We start from the raw sequence: 22005 nt of genomic DNA, 5'->3' as shown, positions 1-22005 counted from the left end.
GCATCCTTCATCTGTCTCAACGCACCGCCAACATCACTCTCCGATTGGTTACACGTCACAAGTAAAAGTCTATACGCTCTTAGTAATCTCAATCTGCAAAGTAACTTAAATCATCAGATAAACCTAGTGGAAGTGGATGCACCACCCATCCAAACACTGCTGTGGACCAAATACACCCCCCTCATGGAATGGCTGTTTTGGCTGCGCAAGGGGAAGCTGCACAATATTATGTGGGTAGTTTTAATGCCGAGGCTGATCAGCGTACATTGCTTCCAAATATCAGTTAATAACCCTATCAGCCGACCCCTAACATGAATGGCAGCACATTACCAATGCTGGAACAATATGAGGGCAGGCAGCCGTCATGTGTCACGGTAACTCAGACTGAAATGCAAATGCTCTACAGGCTGCCACACAGAAGGAAACAGAAAGTGTGGATGGTGACATTAGAGCAGACTTTGCCCTCCTGGAAGTGAAGTGAATGTGGCGCAGATTTCATGCCAGCGTGGCCACGATATGACCGGCTACTGCACGCTGTCAGGAGTGTAACCCCTCACCCTGGTACCTGTCTGTGGCATCTGTCGTTCAGTTTAGTTCAAGCAGTTTGTGTGCTGTGGCCACTTTCCCATCAGAAGCGTCTCACACAAACACACACACACACAACACACACAGAGAGAGAGAAAAGAGAGAGAGAGAGAGAGAGAGAGAGAGAGAGAGAGAGAGAGAGAGAGAACCACACACCACAGGAGAGCTGGCGACATTTGATCATCTTACACTGCACTAATTTAAGCCAAGTCCCTCTCTCCCACACTCACAGGAGAGAGTCCCCCGTGACATTCACTGTTATGCCCACAAACATATGGCTGCTTCAGGATCGGTAAGGCCTGCTTGGGGCTTGTTTAGCCCCTGAGGTGGGCCGATGAACAAGCCCTGGTCTGTCACTGTGGTGAAACCAGCCTAATGACTAAGCATGGCCTGGGCCTCCGGTTTTAAACCAGTCTGATAATTAGACAGCCTGGTTTGACTCTGGTACACATACAAGGCCAAAAATAATGAGACTAATCATGACTGTCAGCCTGGTTTGAGTCCTAAGTGGGCTAATGGGGTCGGATCAAATCTGAACACCTCATGTGGGCCCTAATGGAGGTACAGTCTTCTGACTCAGATGGGAGGAAACACATGAAACTTTGGCCTACTGTCTACCACACTCCTCACTTGGTCATGTATTATTCATGAGTCATTTATTGAATAAAAAGTCATCTTTATCAGTCTTTAAATATTAATTCTTTACTGTCTCAGTCATAGTCTTCAGTGAATAATTATTTATCCATCAAAATTATTTCATCCCATTAGCTAAACCCAACCATACAGCAGTTTCCACACCGAGAGACAGCTGTAAATGAAAGGGGGAAATCTATCCAGAGGCTGGCTGAAGGGTTCAGCCGTCCCTCACAGCCAGAGATTATGCTGCCAGACTCCGTTTAACAACATGGCATTTAATCGTTTTTGCTTCTCGTCACATGCAGAAATCTTTAATAACACAACATAATGATTTATTTTAACGTCTCGGATCCACCCTTCAATTCGGCATGATCCAGTAAACCAAACGAAGCTCCCTTTACACTTACATTTGTAGTTTTCTAATCGGCTTGCTTGTTGCACGCCCGAACCCCTTCCTTCAAAATACATAGCGACGGGCAGCAGCTAGCAGTATGAAACCTTGTAAAGGTCTCAATTGCGTGCTAGAATATGGATTTGATGTATGCCGGACTAGGTAGTGGATGATAAAGATACGGAAAACGCTTTAAGCGGTCTCTTACGCGACACGTACGTTTGCCAGCAAGCCAGCGAACATTCAATTGGCACATTTCTAAACGGGGTTCAACATTGGCTTCTCCTTGCTGGAGAGCGCCGACATGAATCGGAGTTAATTAGCTATCAACAGTGAAGCACAGAAACGTTTCTTACCGAGCGTTAAAAGACCAAAGACGACAGTGAGGAGACACTTCCCCATTTTCACTCGTCTCTACGGTTTCCCCCTTAATTTCCCACCGGTCGCTCTCTTTGTCCTGTGAGGGAGCAGCAGTCCTCTCCCGCCGCTGTCGGTCAATCCAATAAAAGTCTCAGATGCGAGGAGTCCGCCGCACACACACACACCGGGCGGAGCCGCACAGCAAAACGTTTGCACTCCCGCGGGGTCCTAGTCCAGAGAGACGGAGTTCACATCCATGTCCGCACACTAGCACTGGACCGGGTCGGTGAGGGTATGTGTGTGTGTGTGAGTGTGTGTGTGTGTGGGAATGAAGGCGAGATTGATAGAGAGGGACTGAGGCTGATTGAGAAGTGAGGGAGAGAGACAGCGGCCGGAAGTTAGGTGACGGGCTGGAAGGAGGAGTGCGGGGAAGCAGGGAGGTCCCAGGTGGAGACGGAGAGACAGACGGACAGACGGACGGACTCGGAGCTGTCTCAAGGTCTGTCTCGTGCGTTAATGGTGGCCTGCAGGTACCAGACGTTATTACTCGTCACTGACTGGAGCCCTCATAAGACATAAAACATCATTTAAATGTCAGCTGAATTATTTTTTCTGCACTTTTTTGCACCTTTGCAATCCTGGAAATATCTTCACGCGCCCGCCAAGTGAAAATGTCCTCCTCTTTCTTTAGGGACCTGTCCCCTCTTTTCCCGCTTAAACCTACACCCATGGAGGCTGGCGTGGTAAATATGTATTTGGCAGGTGCCGGCAGCCAATTAGCTTAGCCTAGCATAATGAGTTGAAACGACTGGAAGAAGCACGTCTGATAGTCCATTTATCTGATATTGGCACAGATATGCAGTGTCAATATATTAGCTTTATCAGTTGCATATCTCAGGGATACGTCAGTATCAAATATGTTGCTTGATATGGAACGATAATGAAAGCTCTTTTTTTAAATTAATTTATTAATTTTTTAGTAATTATATGTTCTCAGTGAAGTTCCTAAGTTAAAGTTAAATTCCTAAGGTCTTTACTGGTCACGCCGCTCATGGAGCAGCCTGTCACATAACCTCCTGTGAAACAGCTAATGGCCACTTTGACATTTTGGTTGGATCAGTTATTGCGCGAGGGTCCTAGACAGGATAGCCTCTGTTCTGTTTAAACAAACGAGGAACTTGCAATCATGGATAAAACAGCTCCATACTACCACTAAAAGTCAGAAACTCTGCAGGAGATGGGATGCAAACGGACCTGCCCTACCTCGCCTGATGCACACTGACCGAGAATATGATCCTCTTCAATGGCCGACACAGAAACATCTGGGTTGAACAGGTGCAGTAGGTTCTGATGACACTAACCAAACAGATGTAAGTGGTGGGGAATGAAATCCATGTTACGTTATTTAACAAATGATAAAAGGGCGTGGTGCGGGACTTTACAGCAGATACCAGGAGCCACAACAACATTACAGATCACTTTTGTCGTTGTATAAGTAATATACTGTACAAGTGACCTGGTGACACTGATAAAGTGTCTTAGTGAGCTCTTTTCTGGCATATAAAGTAGAATTTTACCTCAGCTATTTTTCAAAAGGTTTCTACAATGCTCCTTTTCCCTGTAGGCTGCCCTCATAACAAGGCTGACACATGCCTGCTGGCCCATGCTGTGTATTTACACAGCCCCAGCAAGCAGGCCAAAGTTCAGCACTCAGTCAGAGGAGGTGAGAAGTTTGGGTCTGTAACCTCGGGGTCAAAGGTCACAGCTTCCTGGGTCATCTGTTGTGATGCATGCGAGTATCCTATTTTTAAAATGTGTGTGTGTGTGTGTGTGTGGGTGGCAAGGGCGGGGTCAAGGCGAAAAGTGTGTCGCCTCCGACTGCATGCGGTCTCAACACGGTCACAGCTGCTCCTCGCACAACATCTGTCGAGTCCAGCACACGGACGCAGTCTTATCTCACCGCCCTGCTCTGCTGTCAGTCATTAACCAGATCAGGGCTTCTTGGCTCCGCATTCTAAACTCTCTCTTCCACCTCATGCCATATTTACTGATAGAAAACGAAGCTGGAGGCAAACAATAATGTGATCACGTCCACAGTCAGAATATAGCCAAAGAAACTAAACAAGAGAAAAAAAGCACACACTAAAAAGCTAGAATACTTGCGGCAGCTGCTATGCTAAAAGTGTTAGCAAGCTCAACTGCAAGTCGGGGGTGTGAATATCGTATTCTCAGATCGGTTTTGTGATCTCACGGCTTCTGCACGCTGTGATCACAGCAGACGAGCTGTATGGACACTGGATGTTTCTTTGGTTGTTTCTCTGTTTGAATCAAGTCTCCAGCTACTTCAGTTGTTTGGCAAAAATGCTGCAACTCTGTTTCACTGTGAAGCTCTAGAAATGTTCCGTTCGTGGACTCTGACACTTCACCTGACTTTACATCAGCACAGAGGGAGGAGTTGACGACTGGGTTTTTACTGTTTTGGGTGAACTGCTCCTTTAAGTAGGGTGGGTATGTTTGGCACATTTTCGTAGAAAACGCACAAATAAAACGATTTTGATAGTTTGCTTTAGTTTTGAGTTTGAAGCTTGATTTGTGTTACAAGTGAAAGTTGTTGTGTATTGAAAGCAGTGCAGTATTTCTGTTCAGAGCTGGTGAATTAAAAGTTGAAGAAACACATCAGCCGGGTCAATCAAAAATGATTCAACAGCTGATCTGGGTACACATGATTACAGGCGGGCACTGTAATGCTCAACGATTAAGACTAAACTGGATCTGAACTCGGACTGAATCCACTTCAATGTGTTCTGGTGACAGATTTCACCTCGAAACGTCGACACGCTGACCTGATGTAGAAAACATGAACGTGTAGCGCCATCTGCTGGCCGAGAGGAAACATGAAAACGGTGTGGCTAAAGGGAGTGCAAACGTCACGCGTGGACTGACATGTTGAAGCGGCAGAGAAGAATCTGCTTGGATTTGTGGGACTGGACATCCAGCCAATGCTCAAGGTCGACAGTGTCTCCCATCCCCCACCTCTGTATCCTACATTAAAGGCTGTGGGGATGAATGCAGGGGGTGAGAGGTGTTGTCCATGATCGACGTCAGCTTGGCTAACATCCTCCTCTCACCCACCACCACTAGCCCCTGTCCGAGCTGCTACCTCCCCGGCAGACCACTGCATAAAGAAGCACTGATGCCACCACAGTGTCATAGAATGTTCAAAGTAATGTCCTCTGCACCCCAAGTGACCTCAGTCTCCTCAGCAGATGGAGGCGACTTTGGCCCTTCTTGTACAGGGCGTCCGTTGTATCAGTCCAGTCCAGTTTGTTGTTGAGGTGAACACCCTGGTATTTGTATTTTGCCACCATCTCTATGTCCAAATCCTGGATGTTCACTGGTGTGATCTGTGGTGTCTTCCACTGGAGGTTGATCACCATCTCCTTTTGTTTTACTGGCGTTTATATGCGGGTGGTTGCGTTCACACTGGTTAACAGAATCGTTGATGACCCCCATGTATTCCTGTCCGTCCCCTCAGACACACATCTGACAATGGCCGTGTCATCGGAGAGCTTTTGCAGGTGACAGTTCACGGTGTTGCGCGTGACGTCCATGTGTAGAGGGTGAAAAGCAAGAGAGAGAGCACCGTACCCTGAGGGGGCCCCTGTACTGCATAATACCACATGTAGTCGTGTAAATTATACAATTATAAACACACATATGTAAAGACCACAGATGATCAACCATTATTATTTTAAACCCCAAAATGTTGTTCATTTGAACAGAGTTAGCACTTCCTGGGACATCAAGAATCAATTATATATAAAATGATATGATAATAATAATAATATGATATGTATCAACTGAAAAATGAATAAATAATCTAATTATGCTTTAGTTAATCGGGTCGGTGCTTCTGTTTAATTCAGTGCCTCACACTGAAATGATTGATTGAGTGGGTGATGATTGGCTGAGCCTGTCTGATGAACACTTGTTGTGATGAGGAATGTCAGGTCTCCACCTCGGCTTAGTACAACACTTAATAAAGTATTGATTGGCTTCTTCATTTGATCATTTGACTGTCACGTTTGAACTTCGTTACTTTCACTGTAATCATGTCAGCGATCATTACACGTTTGATCAGTAACACTATCCAATTGTCAGAGCTCTTGTACATTTCTAAATCATGTTTAATGTCCTTTATACTTGCAGATTGTGTATTGCAGGAGTGTGTGAAACAGTTAATTCCAGAAAATTTCCAAATGTTTTTAGAGGCGATGGCGCGGGACATATAGGATTTTCCATGACGACAGAGAGGATCTGGACCAGATGAGATGCTGGATGACCAGGACCAGCTGGTGCCGGTCAGCTTTCTGTCGGTGAGTAAGTGCTCCCCTCGCTGAGACTACAGAGCTACCAGCAGAGACATGAAGCGATGAGACACACTTAGCTTCCAATATGTGCATTATATTCATTGTAGGAACCTTCTTGAATGTTATTCCGTTGTTGATATTCATGATTCATGTGTGTGTTTCAGGGCAGAACGACTCTGTCTGGTGTCCTGGAGAAGCTGAGAGTGGACGTCAACCACACTGTATTTGGGGTAAATTTAACATGCATACATCTCAATATGTTACATGTCCAAGAATATATAATATTTTCAGTAAATGAAACCTCAACAGAAGCATCTTTATATGCATATATCTGTTGCATCTCCCTTATAATGCATATCAGGGGATGTAGAGGATATACTCAGTCTGCGACAGAGTTTGAGGGGGTGGATTGGTGGTTTTGATCCCAGTTGATTGACTTGACCCTGTGGGCATGTAGCTTAAGCACCACCTAGTGGAGATAATGGGTGATTACAGACCTCAAATAAGAGCAGGGAGCCAACAAGTTGGTCTCTGTTGGTTCCTGGATGAGACCACACCCTCTGCTTCCACTTTCCTTTTTCCAAGTGTGTTGTGCTGAGTTTGAATCTGATGCTTTGGGCTGGCGCTTCTTCAAACACCAACACTCTGTGAGCGAGACTCAACCGTCGACCATCTTTCTCCAGAATTACTTACTGCACCACAGCAACCGGAAGATCCCGCATCATGCACCGTTAAACTCTGCCGCACCACATGAAATGGCAGCATTTATACAGAACGCTGTTGTCAGGTGAAAGCGCTGTGGCATGACGAGTTAGAGAACAGGAAATTGAGCTGCATGATATAAAAGTAGATCACCTTAAAGTAGCTGCAAAAGCACAGGAAAACCTCCAAAGCGCGCACACGCACACACACACTCACACGCACACGCACACACACACACCAGATAATCATCTCACGCTCGGTAGCTGTAGTTCAGCACGTATGTGAACACAATCAAAACCACAAACACATTTTCAGCAGAAAGACAGGATACGAACACACACACACACACACACACACACACACACACAGCGACAGAGCTGCAGGGGTGAAAATGACGCAGTTTTAATTTCCCCTGCTATTTTCACACCCTTTATTTTAAAAACTCCACAGGAAGCTAACTGCTACCTTGTTGTTGGACATGTATTCACCTTGTTAGCACCGTCGGGGTCACTTGTGTTTCCTGTAAGATGGAAGTCATGTCACGAGAAGACCATAAGACACGAGCAAGCTTCCAAAAATAAGCACAAATGTTGTTGGTTTTTTTTCGTTTTGTCTTTATTATTAGTTTGTTCATCCATTCACAAATACAAAACAGAGATTACACTAACACTTTATAATAACAGTCATTAATAAATGGTGAAGCCACAGTTAATGAAACTTAAGTTAATAGTTATGGGATTGTTAACACATGATAAAATGATTTCATAAACCATTTATTAAGACACTGTTTATTATGAAATATAAACTGATATTTATAAACTTTGACAATGTCTTAATAAATGGTTTATAAATAATAGTATTGGTTTTTTTTAATTTTATTTTTGGCCTTTTATGGCTTTATTGATAGTACAGCTGAAGATATGACAGGAAACACGGAGAGAGAGGGGGAGTGACACGCAGCAAGGGGACCCAGGCCGGGAGTCGAACCCGGGTCCGCTGCAGAGCCTCAGCACATGGGACACGCGCCCTACCAACTAAGCTAAACGGCGCCCCAATTGTATTGTTTTTTAATAGTGACTTAACTGTTTACGATAATTCACAATAGCTGTGTCATTTTGTCATGATGTTATTATAAAAGGTTACAGAAGTTACAAAGAATTGCATACAGATGTGCATAAAAGAGTCTGTATTTATGTGAAATGTACATTAAAATGCTGTGTTAAAGTATGTTGATTCTACAATGAAAACACTTCAAATGACATTCTGTTTGACAGACTGTAAAACATCTAAATGACGTCATGGAGAAAAGAGAGTACAGGCAGCTAGAAGCCTTTTCACAGCTTCCAGACATCACAGCAAAAAGTACGTTTCTTTTTTGAAAGCAACAGTGAATAAAAAGAAAGACTGTGCAGGTTGTCGTGGTCTTAAATAGAACAGCAGACATGTTGAGTGCTCTGTGCTGAGCTGGAGGGATGAACACTGAACAGAAAACGAAGAGGAAAGAAACTGCTTGAAATAAGATACCAAACAATAACTTTGTATTTTAAGGAATAGTTTGACATTTTTTAGTAAAACTGGATTTGGCCCCAGTAAGCCCCGCAACCCCTCAGGGGGATAAAAAAAAAAAAAGCGGCAACATCCCGCGACCCTCACGGAAAAAGCGGAAAAGAAAATGAAACGAAACAAAACTAAAGTTTGACATTTTTGGAAATAGGCTCACCGAGTAGTCGAGAAGATTCATGCTATTCTCATGTCTGTCCGTTAGTATGAAGCTGCAGCGGGCGGTCGGCCGGCTTAGCCAAGCATAAAGAGGCAGAAGCAGGTGGAAACACCTAGCCTGCTTCTGTCCAGACGTAACAAAATAATTGCATTCTAATGATGGAGAAGGTGTTCAGATCTGTCACCATGTAAATGCACTAATACCACACTGCAAAGTAATATTTGACTGTCTCAGTTTAATACTGAAGCCTCTGTATGAGCCACATAAGCAAAGTGATGTATAGTTATTATAGTTATTGTTAATGCCTGACTCTAGGTCAGATTGTGATTTATCTGGGTCAGATTAGCCATAAAATCTAAATTTCCTTTTAAGGGCAGAGTGCTGATGATGTGTCACAGAGGGAAGAAGCTGCTCTGTGGTCTGGTGGCACGGCACTAACACAAAGCTTTCTTTGTTTCACCATTGTTATATTGATCTGACATCATCACAAATAGATTCAACACCTCATCGTCATGCATCCTACCAGAATTCAAAGGTAGCTCCAAAACTAGAGGGGCAGGGGTGGTGGGGGCGACTCTTTTGGTCGGATGGACGCCCAAAAAATACTTTATATTTTCATCGCTCATGCTGGTGCACCTGAAATTTTAGCAGGTCTGGCTAAATAAAAGTAGCATATAATCTACACACTAGGTGAGTCCTCGGCTTCCTTTGTGCAAATGAGGTGTGCGAGCATTTCCTGCCTTGACACAAACTTCATTCACGGCGTACATCATGAGGGTGGTACAATCCTCTCATTTAACTGTAGCCAAGAAAGCAAAGTAATGTTGTATACTTACACAACTTAAAGTATGAGAAAGAAAACAAAAATCTGACAGAATCTTGTACAAAGGAAATACAGCTAACGTATTGATCTTATAATAGCGCTCACTGTCAATGGCTGGATTAACGTCTCGACCCCAAAGTGAACCTTCAGCTTCCTGGAAACTCCTGGTCTTCCTCATTGCTCACCATTTTGACTGGATAAAGTCATTTTGGAGGGTTGATTTCAGTCATCTACTGCGATGAAAGTTCTTATGAAATATTTACATTATATAAGATAACTTATATATGATAACATCAAAACGACAGAAAGTACAAAATCACAAAAGAACATGCTCAATAATAGTTTGAAATGATGATCTTAATGTCACATTATTTTTGCAATAATGGCCTTTTACACGCCATAGTCTCTGCAAATCTGATACATCAGAGTCTGACAATGAATATTATACAAGGTACAGTTCTTGCCACTTTTGCTACCACGTTTAATGTAATTTAACTGAAATAATGAGATGATAGTTTGAAATCTTGTGAAAAAAGACAACCTAGTCATGAAGTCTTCGTCCCCAGTAAAACATCAGTAGAGAAGCGCCGTAAGAGACATGAACCTGCAAAAAAAAGTGAAGGGAGTGAGGAGAGCCGGTGAAGACGCGACAAAGATGTGTTGACGGCGTGATCTCAGCTCCAGCACTCACCTGGTGTCACACTCGGGCTGTTTTGGGAGCTTTCTTCCTGGGCTGAGGAAGAGGAGGAGGCTTCTCATCGTCGGTTGTATCAGCAGGCCTGGGGACCTGAGGGGGAAGTGAACCCATTTCGGATCAGACACAACAAACTGCAGGCATTTCACAGTGAGGTTCATCCTGCTCCAGAGAGTGGAAATACTGAAGTATAGTACAAGTGCCTCAAATTTTGCATTCAAGTACATACAGTATATGTACTTGTATGTGCATTCCATCACCGGTCACCTTGAAGCCACATCTGAGTGTTTACTTTGATGACTACTATTGTATCACGTGACGGAAATAAAGGGCAAAATAAATCAGATGTAAATATGTGACACATACAAATCACTGGTTTTTTAAACATTTTCTTCATGTGTGTCCACGGTCTAAACATTAAGGGTTGCCCGTTTGCCGAAGCAGGTACAAAAATCATACAGGCAAGCAAAACCTGTCTCGACATGCCTGGTCGAATCCTTAACATGGGACCCTGGCGTCACAGTAGAAATCATCAGATCACATACATCATTGGACTACATCAAAAAGACATTAAAGGTCCTGTACGTAGGAAAAGTTGATTTTTGATTCTCATCCCAAACAATACTGACTTCTGGGAGGCGACCTTCCCGAACTACCGTCCAAGAGTGTCTGTCGATTTGGGGATGCGAGTCAAAAATCATCCTCTCTTACATGTAGGACCCGTCTAAAAAAGCCTTATAACATTCTGAACTCTGTCCAGGACAACATTAGTGGAATGTCATGAATTACTATCGCACATAAACTCCTGTGAGGTGGACCTTGGCGGACTGCCTGGCTGTAACACGGTTACCTGTGCAGCTCTCCTCGGGCTGGGCTGAGGCTGACCGTTGGGGTGGGCGGGGTCTCTGCTGGGCCGCTGCTGGCTGCGCGGCTGTTTGGAGCGATGCTGGCGAGGCCCGGTGTGGCCGGCCGGCTGCTGATGGTGATGGTGATGGTGTTGATTGGGGGCGGGGCCGTGCTGGTGATGATGGTGTTGCTGGTTTTGATTGGTCCACCCCAAACGCAGCTCCTCCTCATCTGTTGAAAAAGAACACGAGCATGTATGATGATATATATTATGTATATTTTGGTCATTATTGCTTTTTTCATTATATATTCATACTGTTTATCAATCTGCCAAGTCTTAAAATGTTTGACTCTAACAAACAAGCCATGTTTACAATTGGTATGGCTCTGAATATTAATTGTACTGACTTCATACGTATATCCTGACACATATGGTAAACACTGTATGGAAGACTGACTGTACAGTTCAAAATAAAACAATGCCTGACTTTTTTTTGCTTGGACATAATTCATGTTGTTTCCAACACAATAATTATTAAACTGATATCAAAGTGACACCACTCATTCTTTTCATCTCCATTTATTAAAAGTATGCTTGTGGTTTTCCGTTTAATCTTAAACTCAGTAATAGTTTGTCCAAATCAACTCTTCAGAAGTTTAAATTAATTTTACATAGTATTTAAGATATGTTGTGAATGCAACAAGATAAATGTGTATCATCTGAAAAAACATTGTGAATTTAGTTAATGTACAAAATGAACTAAGGTGGGCCTAGGACTGGACTTTGGGGAATCCCACAAGTGACCCTGAAATATTGCAGTGAGAGTACGATTAAACAGTCTCCAAGAAGCTCTTCCTCAGTCACTGAGTCGAAACAGAACACTGCAGACAATACTGTTTCAGTGCATGAGTTACAGTGGGATCAGCAGTAACACCTGCAGTGCCACCAGTGCTTCCTGTGAAGCTGCGCATTCCCTTTTTTTTTTCATTATCTGCTAGCATGCTGGTGTAAACATAATCAACTGTCGACCTACATATTATCTGACCCGAAACAACCAAACCCTTCATACCTTTCACTTGCATAGTCTTTTTCCGTCTCATTCTAATGCAGCACACAATGACGAGGATAATCAGCAGCAGAACAACACCTGATGAGGATGGACAATAGCAATGACTGTTACACGTGACAAGCACAACTTAACATTGCATATTTCAGTGCAAGTTCAACTCCTTTAATCCTAATTCCACAGTATCATATCTAATTTCATAATAGAAAGTTATATATAAGAAATATATATATATTTGAATCTGTGAAACTTTATAAGAGAATGGACATACCTCCTCCACCGCCAACAAAATACCATGTACTAATTCCAAATATTTCTTTGGGGAAAGAAAAACCTTAAAGAGGAGAGAGGAGAAGAAACACATAGGATATAAGAGTACTGATTCCATGCATTATCCTGTGCATCGCTTATAGTCAGATTCAGATTCAAGAATTCCAATAAAGAACATATTTTGATATTTGTTTATATATATTTGTTTATATATATGTTTAATACTGCACAATTCTTATCAATATTATTCTGCAGCAATCGGTCGTACAGTAGACATGTGGCTGTAGAACCCACTGGATGATACTCACCAGGCTTAATGCAGGTCTGTGTCTTAGGTTCAGAGGCTCGAGAGCTGACCTTGTTGGAAACGTTGCAACTGAAGGTAGCTTTTTCCAAGACTTTGGCTATGTCTCGCTTCAGAGTCTTCTTTGTTTCGGCTTCCAATACCTTGCCATTCTGAACCCATGCAATGTTGAGACCTTCGGTCTGCTGTGTGAAAACATCATGGATTACAGAGTGTAACAAAAGAGATCCAGAGAAACAGCCTGCTGGACAATTTCAATGTATGTAATTGTATGTAATCTGATCAAGTGTCTCCAGTGGCGGCAATTTAGATGGAGCCACAAAAGGCTTTATACTACTTTTTTCACATATGCAGTATTAGTCCTCAGACCTGTAAACACACTGTAGTTTGTCAAACTGGTGGAGTTACCCTTTACAAACAGTGGTAAGGGGACCTTGAGGGTTTTTTTTTGTTTTTGTTGGTGAATCTGAGTGTGTGGAGCAAGTACTAAATACCTACAAAAGTTTCAGGTTATGTATCGACCTATAATGCCCAATATGCCCCATAACGAGTTGAGGTTACACCCTTCATCTGGAGTAAAACATGAGCAAAATAATCCACATTCAGCTCCACCACCACTGTGAGATGTTTTTCATTAATCTCTCAGGGAATAATGCATGAGTTTTTAAGGGAAAAAAGTCAAGAGGCTGGTGTGTATGAGTGAGAACAATTTGATGCAGATAATCCAGATCTAGCAGATTGAAATATGTTTTATTAGATTACGCCTGATTGAATCAAAGGGGACTGTTGGGCCTTGGCGGAGGTATGCACTCGACTGAGTTAAATATTCTTTGACTTTATCATTTTCAAGTTAGATAGAAGTAAAACTGGATTTTGCTTTTCACGTATTTAGTTTTTTGCCTTATTTAAATGATGTAATACATTAAAAACAGTGCTCACATTTCAAAACATACTCGTCATGCTGAAATATTTGTTCTCACCTGAGGAACGTTGCAGGTAACTAAGATTTCTTTTTTGCCACACTCAATCTTCAGTGTAGGAATCGGGGCCGGGTCTGAGAGGAGCAGATCTGATCAGATTTGATCTTCAAACATGTGAAGTAGAGCTCATCATAAACTGTAAAAACACTGATGGTCCTGTCATGATGAACGCATGTTGTAATCCGAAGTCATGAGATAATATCAAACCAAACGTCGCTTTCTGATGCAGCTTCAGATGTATCACGGCAGTCAGAGACAACAAACTCCCCTTCTTACTTGCCTTAAAAATAGTTTGTAATATTTCATGCTCATAACAGCGGACTGATGTAAACTTTTGTTTCTGACCCAGGGACAGCAGAGAGAGAGAAATAAATGAAAAGAAACCTACCTATCACACATAACTTTGTGCTCTTCATCCCCCCTACTGCTTTCCCGTCAGCAGTATAAACCTCGGGGGTGTAAGTCCCTGCTTTGTCTTTAGACACTTTTTTCAGAATCAGGGATCCGTCTTGGGTAACATCCCCCACAGCTCCTTTGGACACCCTGCCACTTCTGCGACGGAAGATTACGGTTTCATCTTTCTTCCATGCCAACATCATGGAATTCGCCACTGTAATTCCCAGCGGCACAGTGATGTCCTTGTTTGTTTCAGCATAGAGGTGACACTGAGAATCTGTAGAACAGAGAGAGAGAGGTGAAGAAATCAGGAGAACACAATGGCAGCAGTGAGGACATTTAAAACCAGAATACCATGATGCTTTTGTGCATGTCAGCCTCTGTGGTGCTGATATTTTCTGATGCGTTCATCACTCCCCAAAACATGACGACAAGAGTTGGACAGAACAACCAAATGTAATGGAATTCAAGTGAAGGGAAGTGAATTTAGTGAGCTGGTGCTGCTTGAAGAAAAGGACGGGGGTTGTCACCCACATATTAGGATCTCTCCTCTGGTGACTACGAATGTGCTTTCATTGCAAAAATTGTTGTCAGGAATTCACAATGATACGAGCCTAAAGTGTCAGACAGTGGTGATGATTTAAAGGCAAATTTCACACAAAAATGAAAATCCATCATCTCCTCCCCCCATGCTGATGGAAAGTCAGTTTGGTAGAACATTTCTGGAGCTGCACAGTAAAACAGAGTTGCAGCATTCTGCTTAACAACTGAAGTAGCTGAAGACTTGATTTAAAACAACCAAAAGAAACATCACATGTGTCCATGCACCCACTTCAGACAGGCTGCACGCTTTCAAGCCGCTTTCGGTCAGCATGGGCAGTGTATCTGCTGATGCAGTGTCAAAGGTGATTCTCGTTTTTAGATCAAACCACATGAGTTGGGCAGGAGGCAGAGTTCATAAGACCACAGGAGAATAAATATACCAAGAAATACCAGCCTCAACAGCTACGGATGTTGTGCCTCTGCACTACAAACAGAAAATGCCTCTTGATAATTCAACAGGCAAGTTTCCTCTGGAAAAGCTTGTGTCGGTATCAAGTATGGCTCAAAAGCAACTGCACCCTAAGAGCCCCTGCCAGCTAACGGCGCTCATCCTCTGGGGAACATGACTGTCAGTGCAAAATTCCATGACAGTCCATATGGCCGCTATTGAAACATCAACATCCTTTCAGAATCAGAATCAGAATCAGAATCAGAATCAGAATCGCTTTTATTGCCAAGTAAGTTTACACATGCAAGGAATTTGCTGTCTGTTGGTGCGAAACAACAAACCATACTAGAAATACTTGAAATACATAATAAGAGTACAAAAACAAATATATCCAGCAGTGCCAAAAGTTCGACCTGGATTGTGCAGCTTTCTGTCCTGGAGGTATGGAAGATTGCAGCCAATCACTTTCTTAGCAGAGCAAACGATACGCTGCAGTTTGCTCTTGTCCCTGGCAGTAGGTGCACCATACCACATGGTGATGGAGGAGGTGAGGATGTACTCAACAACGGCAGTGTAGAAGCACACCATCATCATCTTTGGCAAGCGGAATTTCATCAGTACATCCTCTGCTGGGCTTTTTTGATGTCTTCAGATCCTGGGAAATGATGGTGCCCAGGAAGCGGCAAGACTCCACTCCACTCCGCTGACCAGGGTGATGACACTGAACCAAAGCAGCGCCGGCGTAAAAGCCACACCAGTGTGTCAATGCATACTGCGTATCCAAAAGAGCTGTGACAGTAAACATCATGTCGTTGAGATCTGTGTGTTTTGTTCAACGTGTGTCTAAACATACACAGAAGGGAAGACGAAGAAAAGTCTCTGTTTCTCCCCACCAGTAGCTGCAGGTCGTCCAGTTTATTGCACAGTCAGACAGCAGACGTTGGATAGGCATATTCCAGGTAGTGATGTCCGGTGTCCACACTTGCGAAGACGTCCAAGCCCTCCAGCGAGTCTCCTTACTCCTCTCTTATCGTGTTCAACTGCATGAACAAAGGTTGAGCGCACCTTTGACCAGATTGATTTTCAATAATTCCACCGTTAAACAGAAAAAAGTGCGGAGGTTGTTCCCCAGACGTTCCCAGGTCAGTCAGTAGGACGGGGAACAACCACCACGGGATGTTCCACCCGGAGCACTGTTCATGTCCAGTGTGAAAACTAAAGTCACCTCAATTCTGACAATAGAACTTGTTCCGTACATTATGTACATACATTTGTAACTGAAGTTAAATACGAAAAAGTGTCTAAATCAAATAACACCCTGTATAACCTCTAGTCCACCACTGTCCCAATTTAAGTGTGTGTGTGTTAACTGTTCAAACCCCAAAGTTCCCCAATTGGTGGATTTTAGAATATGCAGAATAACCACAGAGCCACTACTGCACTAATTATGAAAGAAGAATATAGTCATATTTTATATCAAATTAAACAGCAGAAGCTGGGCGTGTAAAAAACATGTTTATATGACCCAAACACAGCCCAAACACTACTCAAATAAACAACTAAACATCAAACTTCGAAGTATTCAAATAAACCTTGTGGTTGCAGAGATATACTCATTTTATTATGGATATGCAATTTTCGAGCAGAGGCCTAGAAAATTGGCCTGTGGCTTAAAGGTTAACGTGTGTGTCAGAGCAAACGAGGCCAAAGTGTTTTTTTTACATAAGTATGTTTTAGTTCTGATAAACGAAGGCCAAGTTAACACATTTCAAGCATGACTTGGTTCCTCTGAGTCAACAGTTTTTGTTGTGAAATATGCAAAATCTAGAGAATCAAAATGAAGTTATAGTATGTATACTGGATGCAGATTTTTGCTTTTGGATTTATTTGCTGGCTTTGAGTTTTGCACTGGGACTACCTTCCTTTTTCACAAGCGTCAAAGCATTTATTTTCTAATCATGTTTGCAGCGGCTTGAACTCCCACGACTGTGTGTATGTGTGTGTGTGCATGCACCTTTCACGCCCTGCATACATGACATCTGAAACGAACACCAGCCTCTGAACTGAAACTCTGCAGCGCTGCACAAATCATTTCACCTCGACGCCAAGCCAGAGCGCAGCGGAGTTTGACGAAGTGTGTTTTATATCCTGTTGTCTCGGCTCAGACCGCAGTCTGCTGAGAAGCCACACACAGCCAAACACACTCCTGATGGTGTCTGTCCTATCATCCAGCTTTCATTCTATTGCATCAAAGCTGAAGATTAGACCGTCTGACAATCATCCAGCACAAATGATTTTTTACCTTTACTTGGTTTCTGTTTCATAAATTGTGAAAAAAGTAAACATTTTGAGAAACGGCTTAAATCTTTGATCTGCAATCACAGAGCACATCTTTAGTTTCCTTTTCTGTAAAGTCAACCCACAGGAAATTAATGGTCACATGAGTCATAATCTGATGAGGTAGAAGATTAATATTTTTCCACATGATAATGAATAAACATGCTGCTGGCTTAAGACAGTCGTGAGACCACTTTTGAGTCAAGATAGAGTTTAAGTCTTCAGTGGTGGGACTGTGGAAGTCCTATGGCTGACCATAGGAAACATGTTTGCATTTAAGGTTGGCTTTGGACTGACTGTAAGTAGTTAGCATTAAACAAATAAGCTAACTGATCATCCACGTATTTATAAGTTTTTTTCCCCATAAAAGGTTAGACAGTCTATCTACATTTGCAGGAAGCCAGCAGTGTAACAAAGCATCACTGGTCCAATTTGTCTCCATGATGCTCCATGCACATATAAAAAGGAAACTAGCATGCATGTTTGTGGCGGTGCTTCCATCAAGCACCCAGGAAGAGCACCAGGCTGTGAAGCCAACATGAAAATGTCATGTTATGTACTGTGGCTCAAAAATTGTACCATAAGCTTACATCATGAAAGAAGCGTCTGTTCATTCCGTCCATTCGGTCCAATAAAATCTCTATGGGCCCCACAACACGGAAGAACCAGAGGGACTTTTTTGGCGCGTCACTGAGCAGCTTTCATCGTGTGTCTCTAGTGCTGTATCCAGATTGTACTTGTGAAAGAAATTTCACAAATGTTTTTCCTTGTTTTGCACATTAGGAGCGTACGTCCATAACTATGAATACAAACTGTGCGGAAATGAGGCGGTATATTCCCATGGACGTTTCGCAGTTCTATTTTTACAACGTTCCAGTCGTGTGCACACGTTTTCCCATAGCTTGTTGTAGCTAACAGCTACGCAGACTGTAACAACAAGTAAGCGGTATGTACCCACATACCCACCCTGGTGACAATACTTGGGCTGTGCGGACCCTCGTGGAACCTTGCAGATTTGTGGATGCAGATCATTTCAGTTGCCCGAGTAAAAACTGTGTCTCCAAAGGAAATTAATTTATTAGGTCATTGTCATTAACATAAGGTGGAACATTTTAAAAGACGTATCTGCAACGTCACAAAATCTGTATAATTGTGACAACTGAAGCATGATCACATGATCATTGAGGTCTAGGCAACTCACAGAATGTAGTTAGTTAAGTATAGATCAAAGTCTGTAAGTACTGAAAAAGTCAACAGTTACACAGCTGGGTCGTAGATTAGTTGCTTGATATTTAACCATAACCACAGTCTTCCAGAACCTCACCCCAGAGGGGTTTATAGCATAAACCTCACCACAGTGTTCAATGTGAAAAACCTCATGTCACAAAGGTGAGCTTTGATTGATTGGTATTGCACAAACTCCATTTTTGTGATGCTAAATCTGAAGAACACACCGAGAGGAAGCTAAATGAGTTCATTTTCATTGCTTAAGGTCTTCAAGCCGGCGAGGTGGAAAGAAGCGACAACTTCATATTTCAGATCTCAAAGGTCAAAATTCAACTGAAGGCAGCTCTATTACACACAATGCCCAAGTTGAACACACTGATTGCATCCTGAAATTGTGACCTGAATGTCTTCAAAGAGCTATCATTAATTAAGATAAGGTAATAAAATTGTGATCACAGTTTGGTATGTTAAAATAATGAGGAGACTACACTTCTGTCTCTTATTTCATGCTTAAAACCACAGAACAATTTCCAGGAACTAACTGTCGAACGTGTGAAAACTTTGCACACACCACAGCTTCACGCCTCCAACTGCAACCATAGTCTATAAACTATGCCATTTAAAAATTTGACTAAACATCTTCAAGGTGTTGGTCGGCCACACCTAAAACTGCTTTTTGACCATTACAATTAAAACACTTATTAATAATGGAATTACACTTTCTAATGATATTTAAATGAATGAGAGTATGAGTGTTTTTGACCACATGAAAGTATCTTAACAATTTTAATTATTTCAATCGGCAACAGATCAGACATACAGATCATCCAGCAACTCTTCATATGAAACTTTCTGAAACAAATGTATTATGTATTTGAGCAATTTGTAATTTTAAAAGTAAGGGTTTCTTAGTTTTTAAGAAAGGTGCTTCGGATGGTTTGAGTTTTTTTTTGTTTTTTTTTACACCCTAAACATTTTCTACATATCTGTAAGGCAAAAGTATTCAGTGAAATCATTCTCTATGTTTTCTGTCACCGTTTTGTTTCACTCTGGACACGACTGTCTCAAACATGGGTATCATTCTCTGCATTATTTCTGGTAAATTCACATTTTCTTTCGTTCTTATTATTTCAGCAGTTGCTTTCTGTTCCTCGTCTCTAACCTAATTTTTATCTGATGTTCCCACCTCAGCAGTATGTTCGCGTTCTGTCATCTTATTTCAAACCCTTATGTTTCTGGCAGGAGTTTCTAATCTGCATTCATTAGCTTTTCCACAGCAACAGAAATGGGATGTATACAGAAAAATACAGGAAAGACAGTTTCATTTGGAAATGTCTTTTCTGTATGTTTTCAAGAGTTTTTTGCCAGAAAACAGTTGCATTTAAAGGATCAGTAAACTGTTCTTACATGTTATATTCCAATAACGGGTATTCAGAACACTGCAGAACACTTTTAAAAAAAATAACTACAGCATGCACTGGGAAATGACTGGCAGCAGAACCATGACCCAGAGTTGAAGAATCTCACTGACTCATGTGAGAGTGTGGTAGAATTTAAAGAAGCACTGAAGGGTTCAGAGTTCCTTGACTGGCAGACGCTTCAAACATAAATTTTTTTGATTTTATGATGATAAATGTGTATTTCAATCACTTCCATTTCAAGTCACATTCGAGCACTTGACGAGAGCGAGGAATGTGTAATGTTACAGTACCTGTGGAGGCGACGGAGGAGCAGCAGAGCAGGAGCACGGTGATGCTGGGGAAGGTAGCCATCTTTACCACCATCCTCATCAGGTTCAGCCGAGAAGAACAGCCACTTTCCATTATCCGGGTTATTTCCTGTTGCAGCAGTTAGATCACGTCTTTTATGTCTGCATGCGTGTGTGTGTGTGGTTTCCAAAGGAAGTGATCCAAGAGGCCCTATCTCCGTTCACTGTCAAAGAGCAAAACAAGCGAAAGACACTCTTGTAAAAGAGATTTTTAATCTCAATGAGTCTTTTTCCTGGTTAAATAAAGGTTAAATAAAATAAATAAAAAGCGCAGCTAGTGTCACATTTACAGCAAGCGGAGCGACGTTATAAGAGTCTTTAAATCTAAGACGCGAGTGAGTTCTCAGTGAAAACTGTATTTGTTTTGTGTTTCTATTGGGTTTACATTGTATTTTGATTAACTTTAAATGGAGGTAACGGTTATATCTTTAGTAACTTAAGGAATAAAAAACAAACTCAGCTTGAAGTCAGCTTGAACCTACACGTACAACATCAGACAGAAAAATGGTATCTGTACATCTCTATTGATGATTTAAGTTCTTTGGGCCTGGCTGATCTAAATCTAATACAGGAGGTGGTTCCCAACTGAATTAGAAATCACAATTCTATTAATTTCAAGGGCAACATTCATGTAGATGGAAGCGTCCGTTCAATTGTGCATTTTACTCACCTGAATGCAATTTAAATGCTCCTCACAAGGCGTCCAATCGTCAGAGTAACTTACCACTCCCTCATGAGCTTAGAACCTTGAACAACATCAAAATCTATTTTCAGGAAAAGGTTTCAATTTCTCTGGAGCGACACGTCACTGTGTTTACTCTAGGTTCCAAGTTCAACGTTTCGTCACCAAGATTTCTCAAGCATTAAAACTTCCACGTATTCACTTTCGCAACCAATTCTCCATATCCTTAGTCACCAAAAATAAAAACTGTGCCATCAGCAGCAGGCGACGTGTTCAGCGTCGCCCGTCTGCGAGCTTATGATTTGCTTGCTTTGTTTCTCAATTTCAAGCAAACAGTTGAAAACTCAGACCCCACATCTCACTAAATGAAATGTCAGAATACCACCATCCCCACCCACAAACACAAACACAAACACAAACACACACACATCTTCTTTCTTGAGCTGCTGTACAAAATGTGTGACTGGTGCATAATTAGTAGAGATAGGTGGCATGACTTTGTTTGCTTGTGTCGCTGCTGTGCTGCTACATGAACGCAGGGGAAATGTGTAGACCTGCATGTCACTTGTGGTTTCCCCATCAAGAACACGATCTCGGGGGCCGACGCAGCTCTGTATTTCACAAACGTGTCACTCTAAAATGGCATGGTGTTGGGAAAGGCTTAGAGCGGGCACTAAAGATGCAGGTGAGGATGTGAAAACAGCTCACAAATACAGCCCATGGTTTCTGAGTGAGATTCGATCAATTTAGTTTAAAACATCCTGAATTTAACTTATTGTAGGAACAGCGTGTAGAGAAGTAACCCTTATATAGATAGTTTCTTATTCATAAACAAGTGGTCAGAACTGAGAGAGGA

General features: G+C 42.2%; 2 protein-coding genes across 3 annotated transcripts in view; both read right to left on the bottom strand.

The window, feature by feature from the left end:
* ptgfrnb (prostaglandin F2 receptor inhibitor b) overlaps positions 1–2305 on the bottom strand; it is a 191085-nt gene extending 188780 nt beyond the window's left edge. The window contains exon 1 of the mRNA XM_030410247.1: positions 1969–2305. Coding sequence (XP_030266107.1) covers positions 1969–2014 — 46 coding nt within the window. The 5' untranslated portion in view covers positions 2015–2305. The remainder of the gene's footprint in view (positions 1–1968) is intronic.
* A 7183-nt stretch (positions 2306–9488) lies between these two features.
* Positions 9489–21468, bottom strand: cd2 (CD2 molecule). 2 transcript variants are annotated; one of them, XM_030410248.1, is made up of 10 exons: positions 21138–21468; positions 20411–20631; positions 14137–14421; positions 13749–13822; positions 12773–12953; positions 12466–12528; positions 12198–12275; positions 11132–11358; positions 10279–10374; positions 9489–10191 (listed from the first exon to the last, which is right to left on the bottom strand). In XM_030410248.1, exons 2-9 carry the CDS (start codon positions 20520–20522, stop codon positions 10285–10287), a joined length of 1110 nt encoding a protein of 369 aa, XP_030266108.1. In that variant the 5' UTR covers positions 20523–20631; positions 21138–21468; the 3' UTR covers positions 9489–10191; positions 10279–10284. The 2 variants fall into 2 exon arrangements, with proteins under 2 accessions (XP_030266108.1, XP_030266109.1); XM_030410249.1 differs by having other exon boundaries at positions 12773–12950.
* Between the last annotated feature and the right edge of the window lie 537 nt (positions 21469–22005).

This window comes from Sparus aurata, chromosome 24 (assembly GCF_900880675.1).
Source record: "Sparus aurata chromosome 24, fSpaAur1.1, whole genome shotgun sequence".
Lineage (NCBI taxonomy): Eukaryota > Metazoa > Chordata > Actinopteri > Spariformes > Sparidae > Sparus > Sparus aurata.
The sequence above is the reverse complement of the archived record's forward strand: the minus strand, read 5'-3'. Positions and strand labels throughout refer to the sequence as shown.

What these genes read in the sequence shown, in the direction of transcription:
- cd2 (XM_030410248.1), bottom strand. Translation starts at nt 20,522, where the DNA reads ATGGAAAGTGGCTGTTCTTCTCGGCTGAACCTGATGAGGATGGTGGTA. An exon ending in ACAGACCTGCATTAAGCCTG is followed by an intron (nt 12,529 to 12,772) that starts GTGAGTATCATC and finishes CTCCTCTTTAAG; the next exon opens with GTTTTTCTTTCCCCAAAGAA. An exon ending in TTTTGTTGGCGGTGGAGGAG is followed by an intron (nt 12,276 to 12,465) that starts GTATGTCCATTC and finishes CATCCTCATCAG; the next exon opens with GTGTTGTTCTGCTGCTGATT.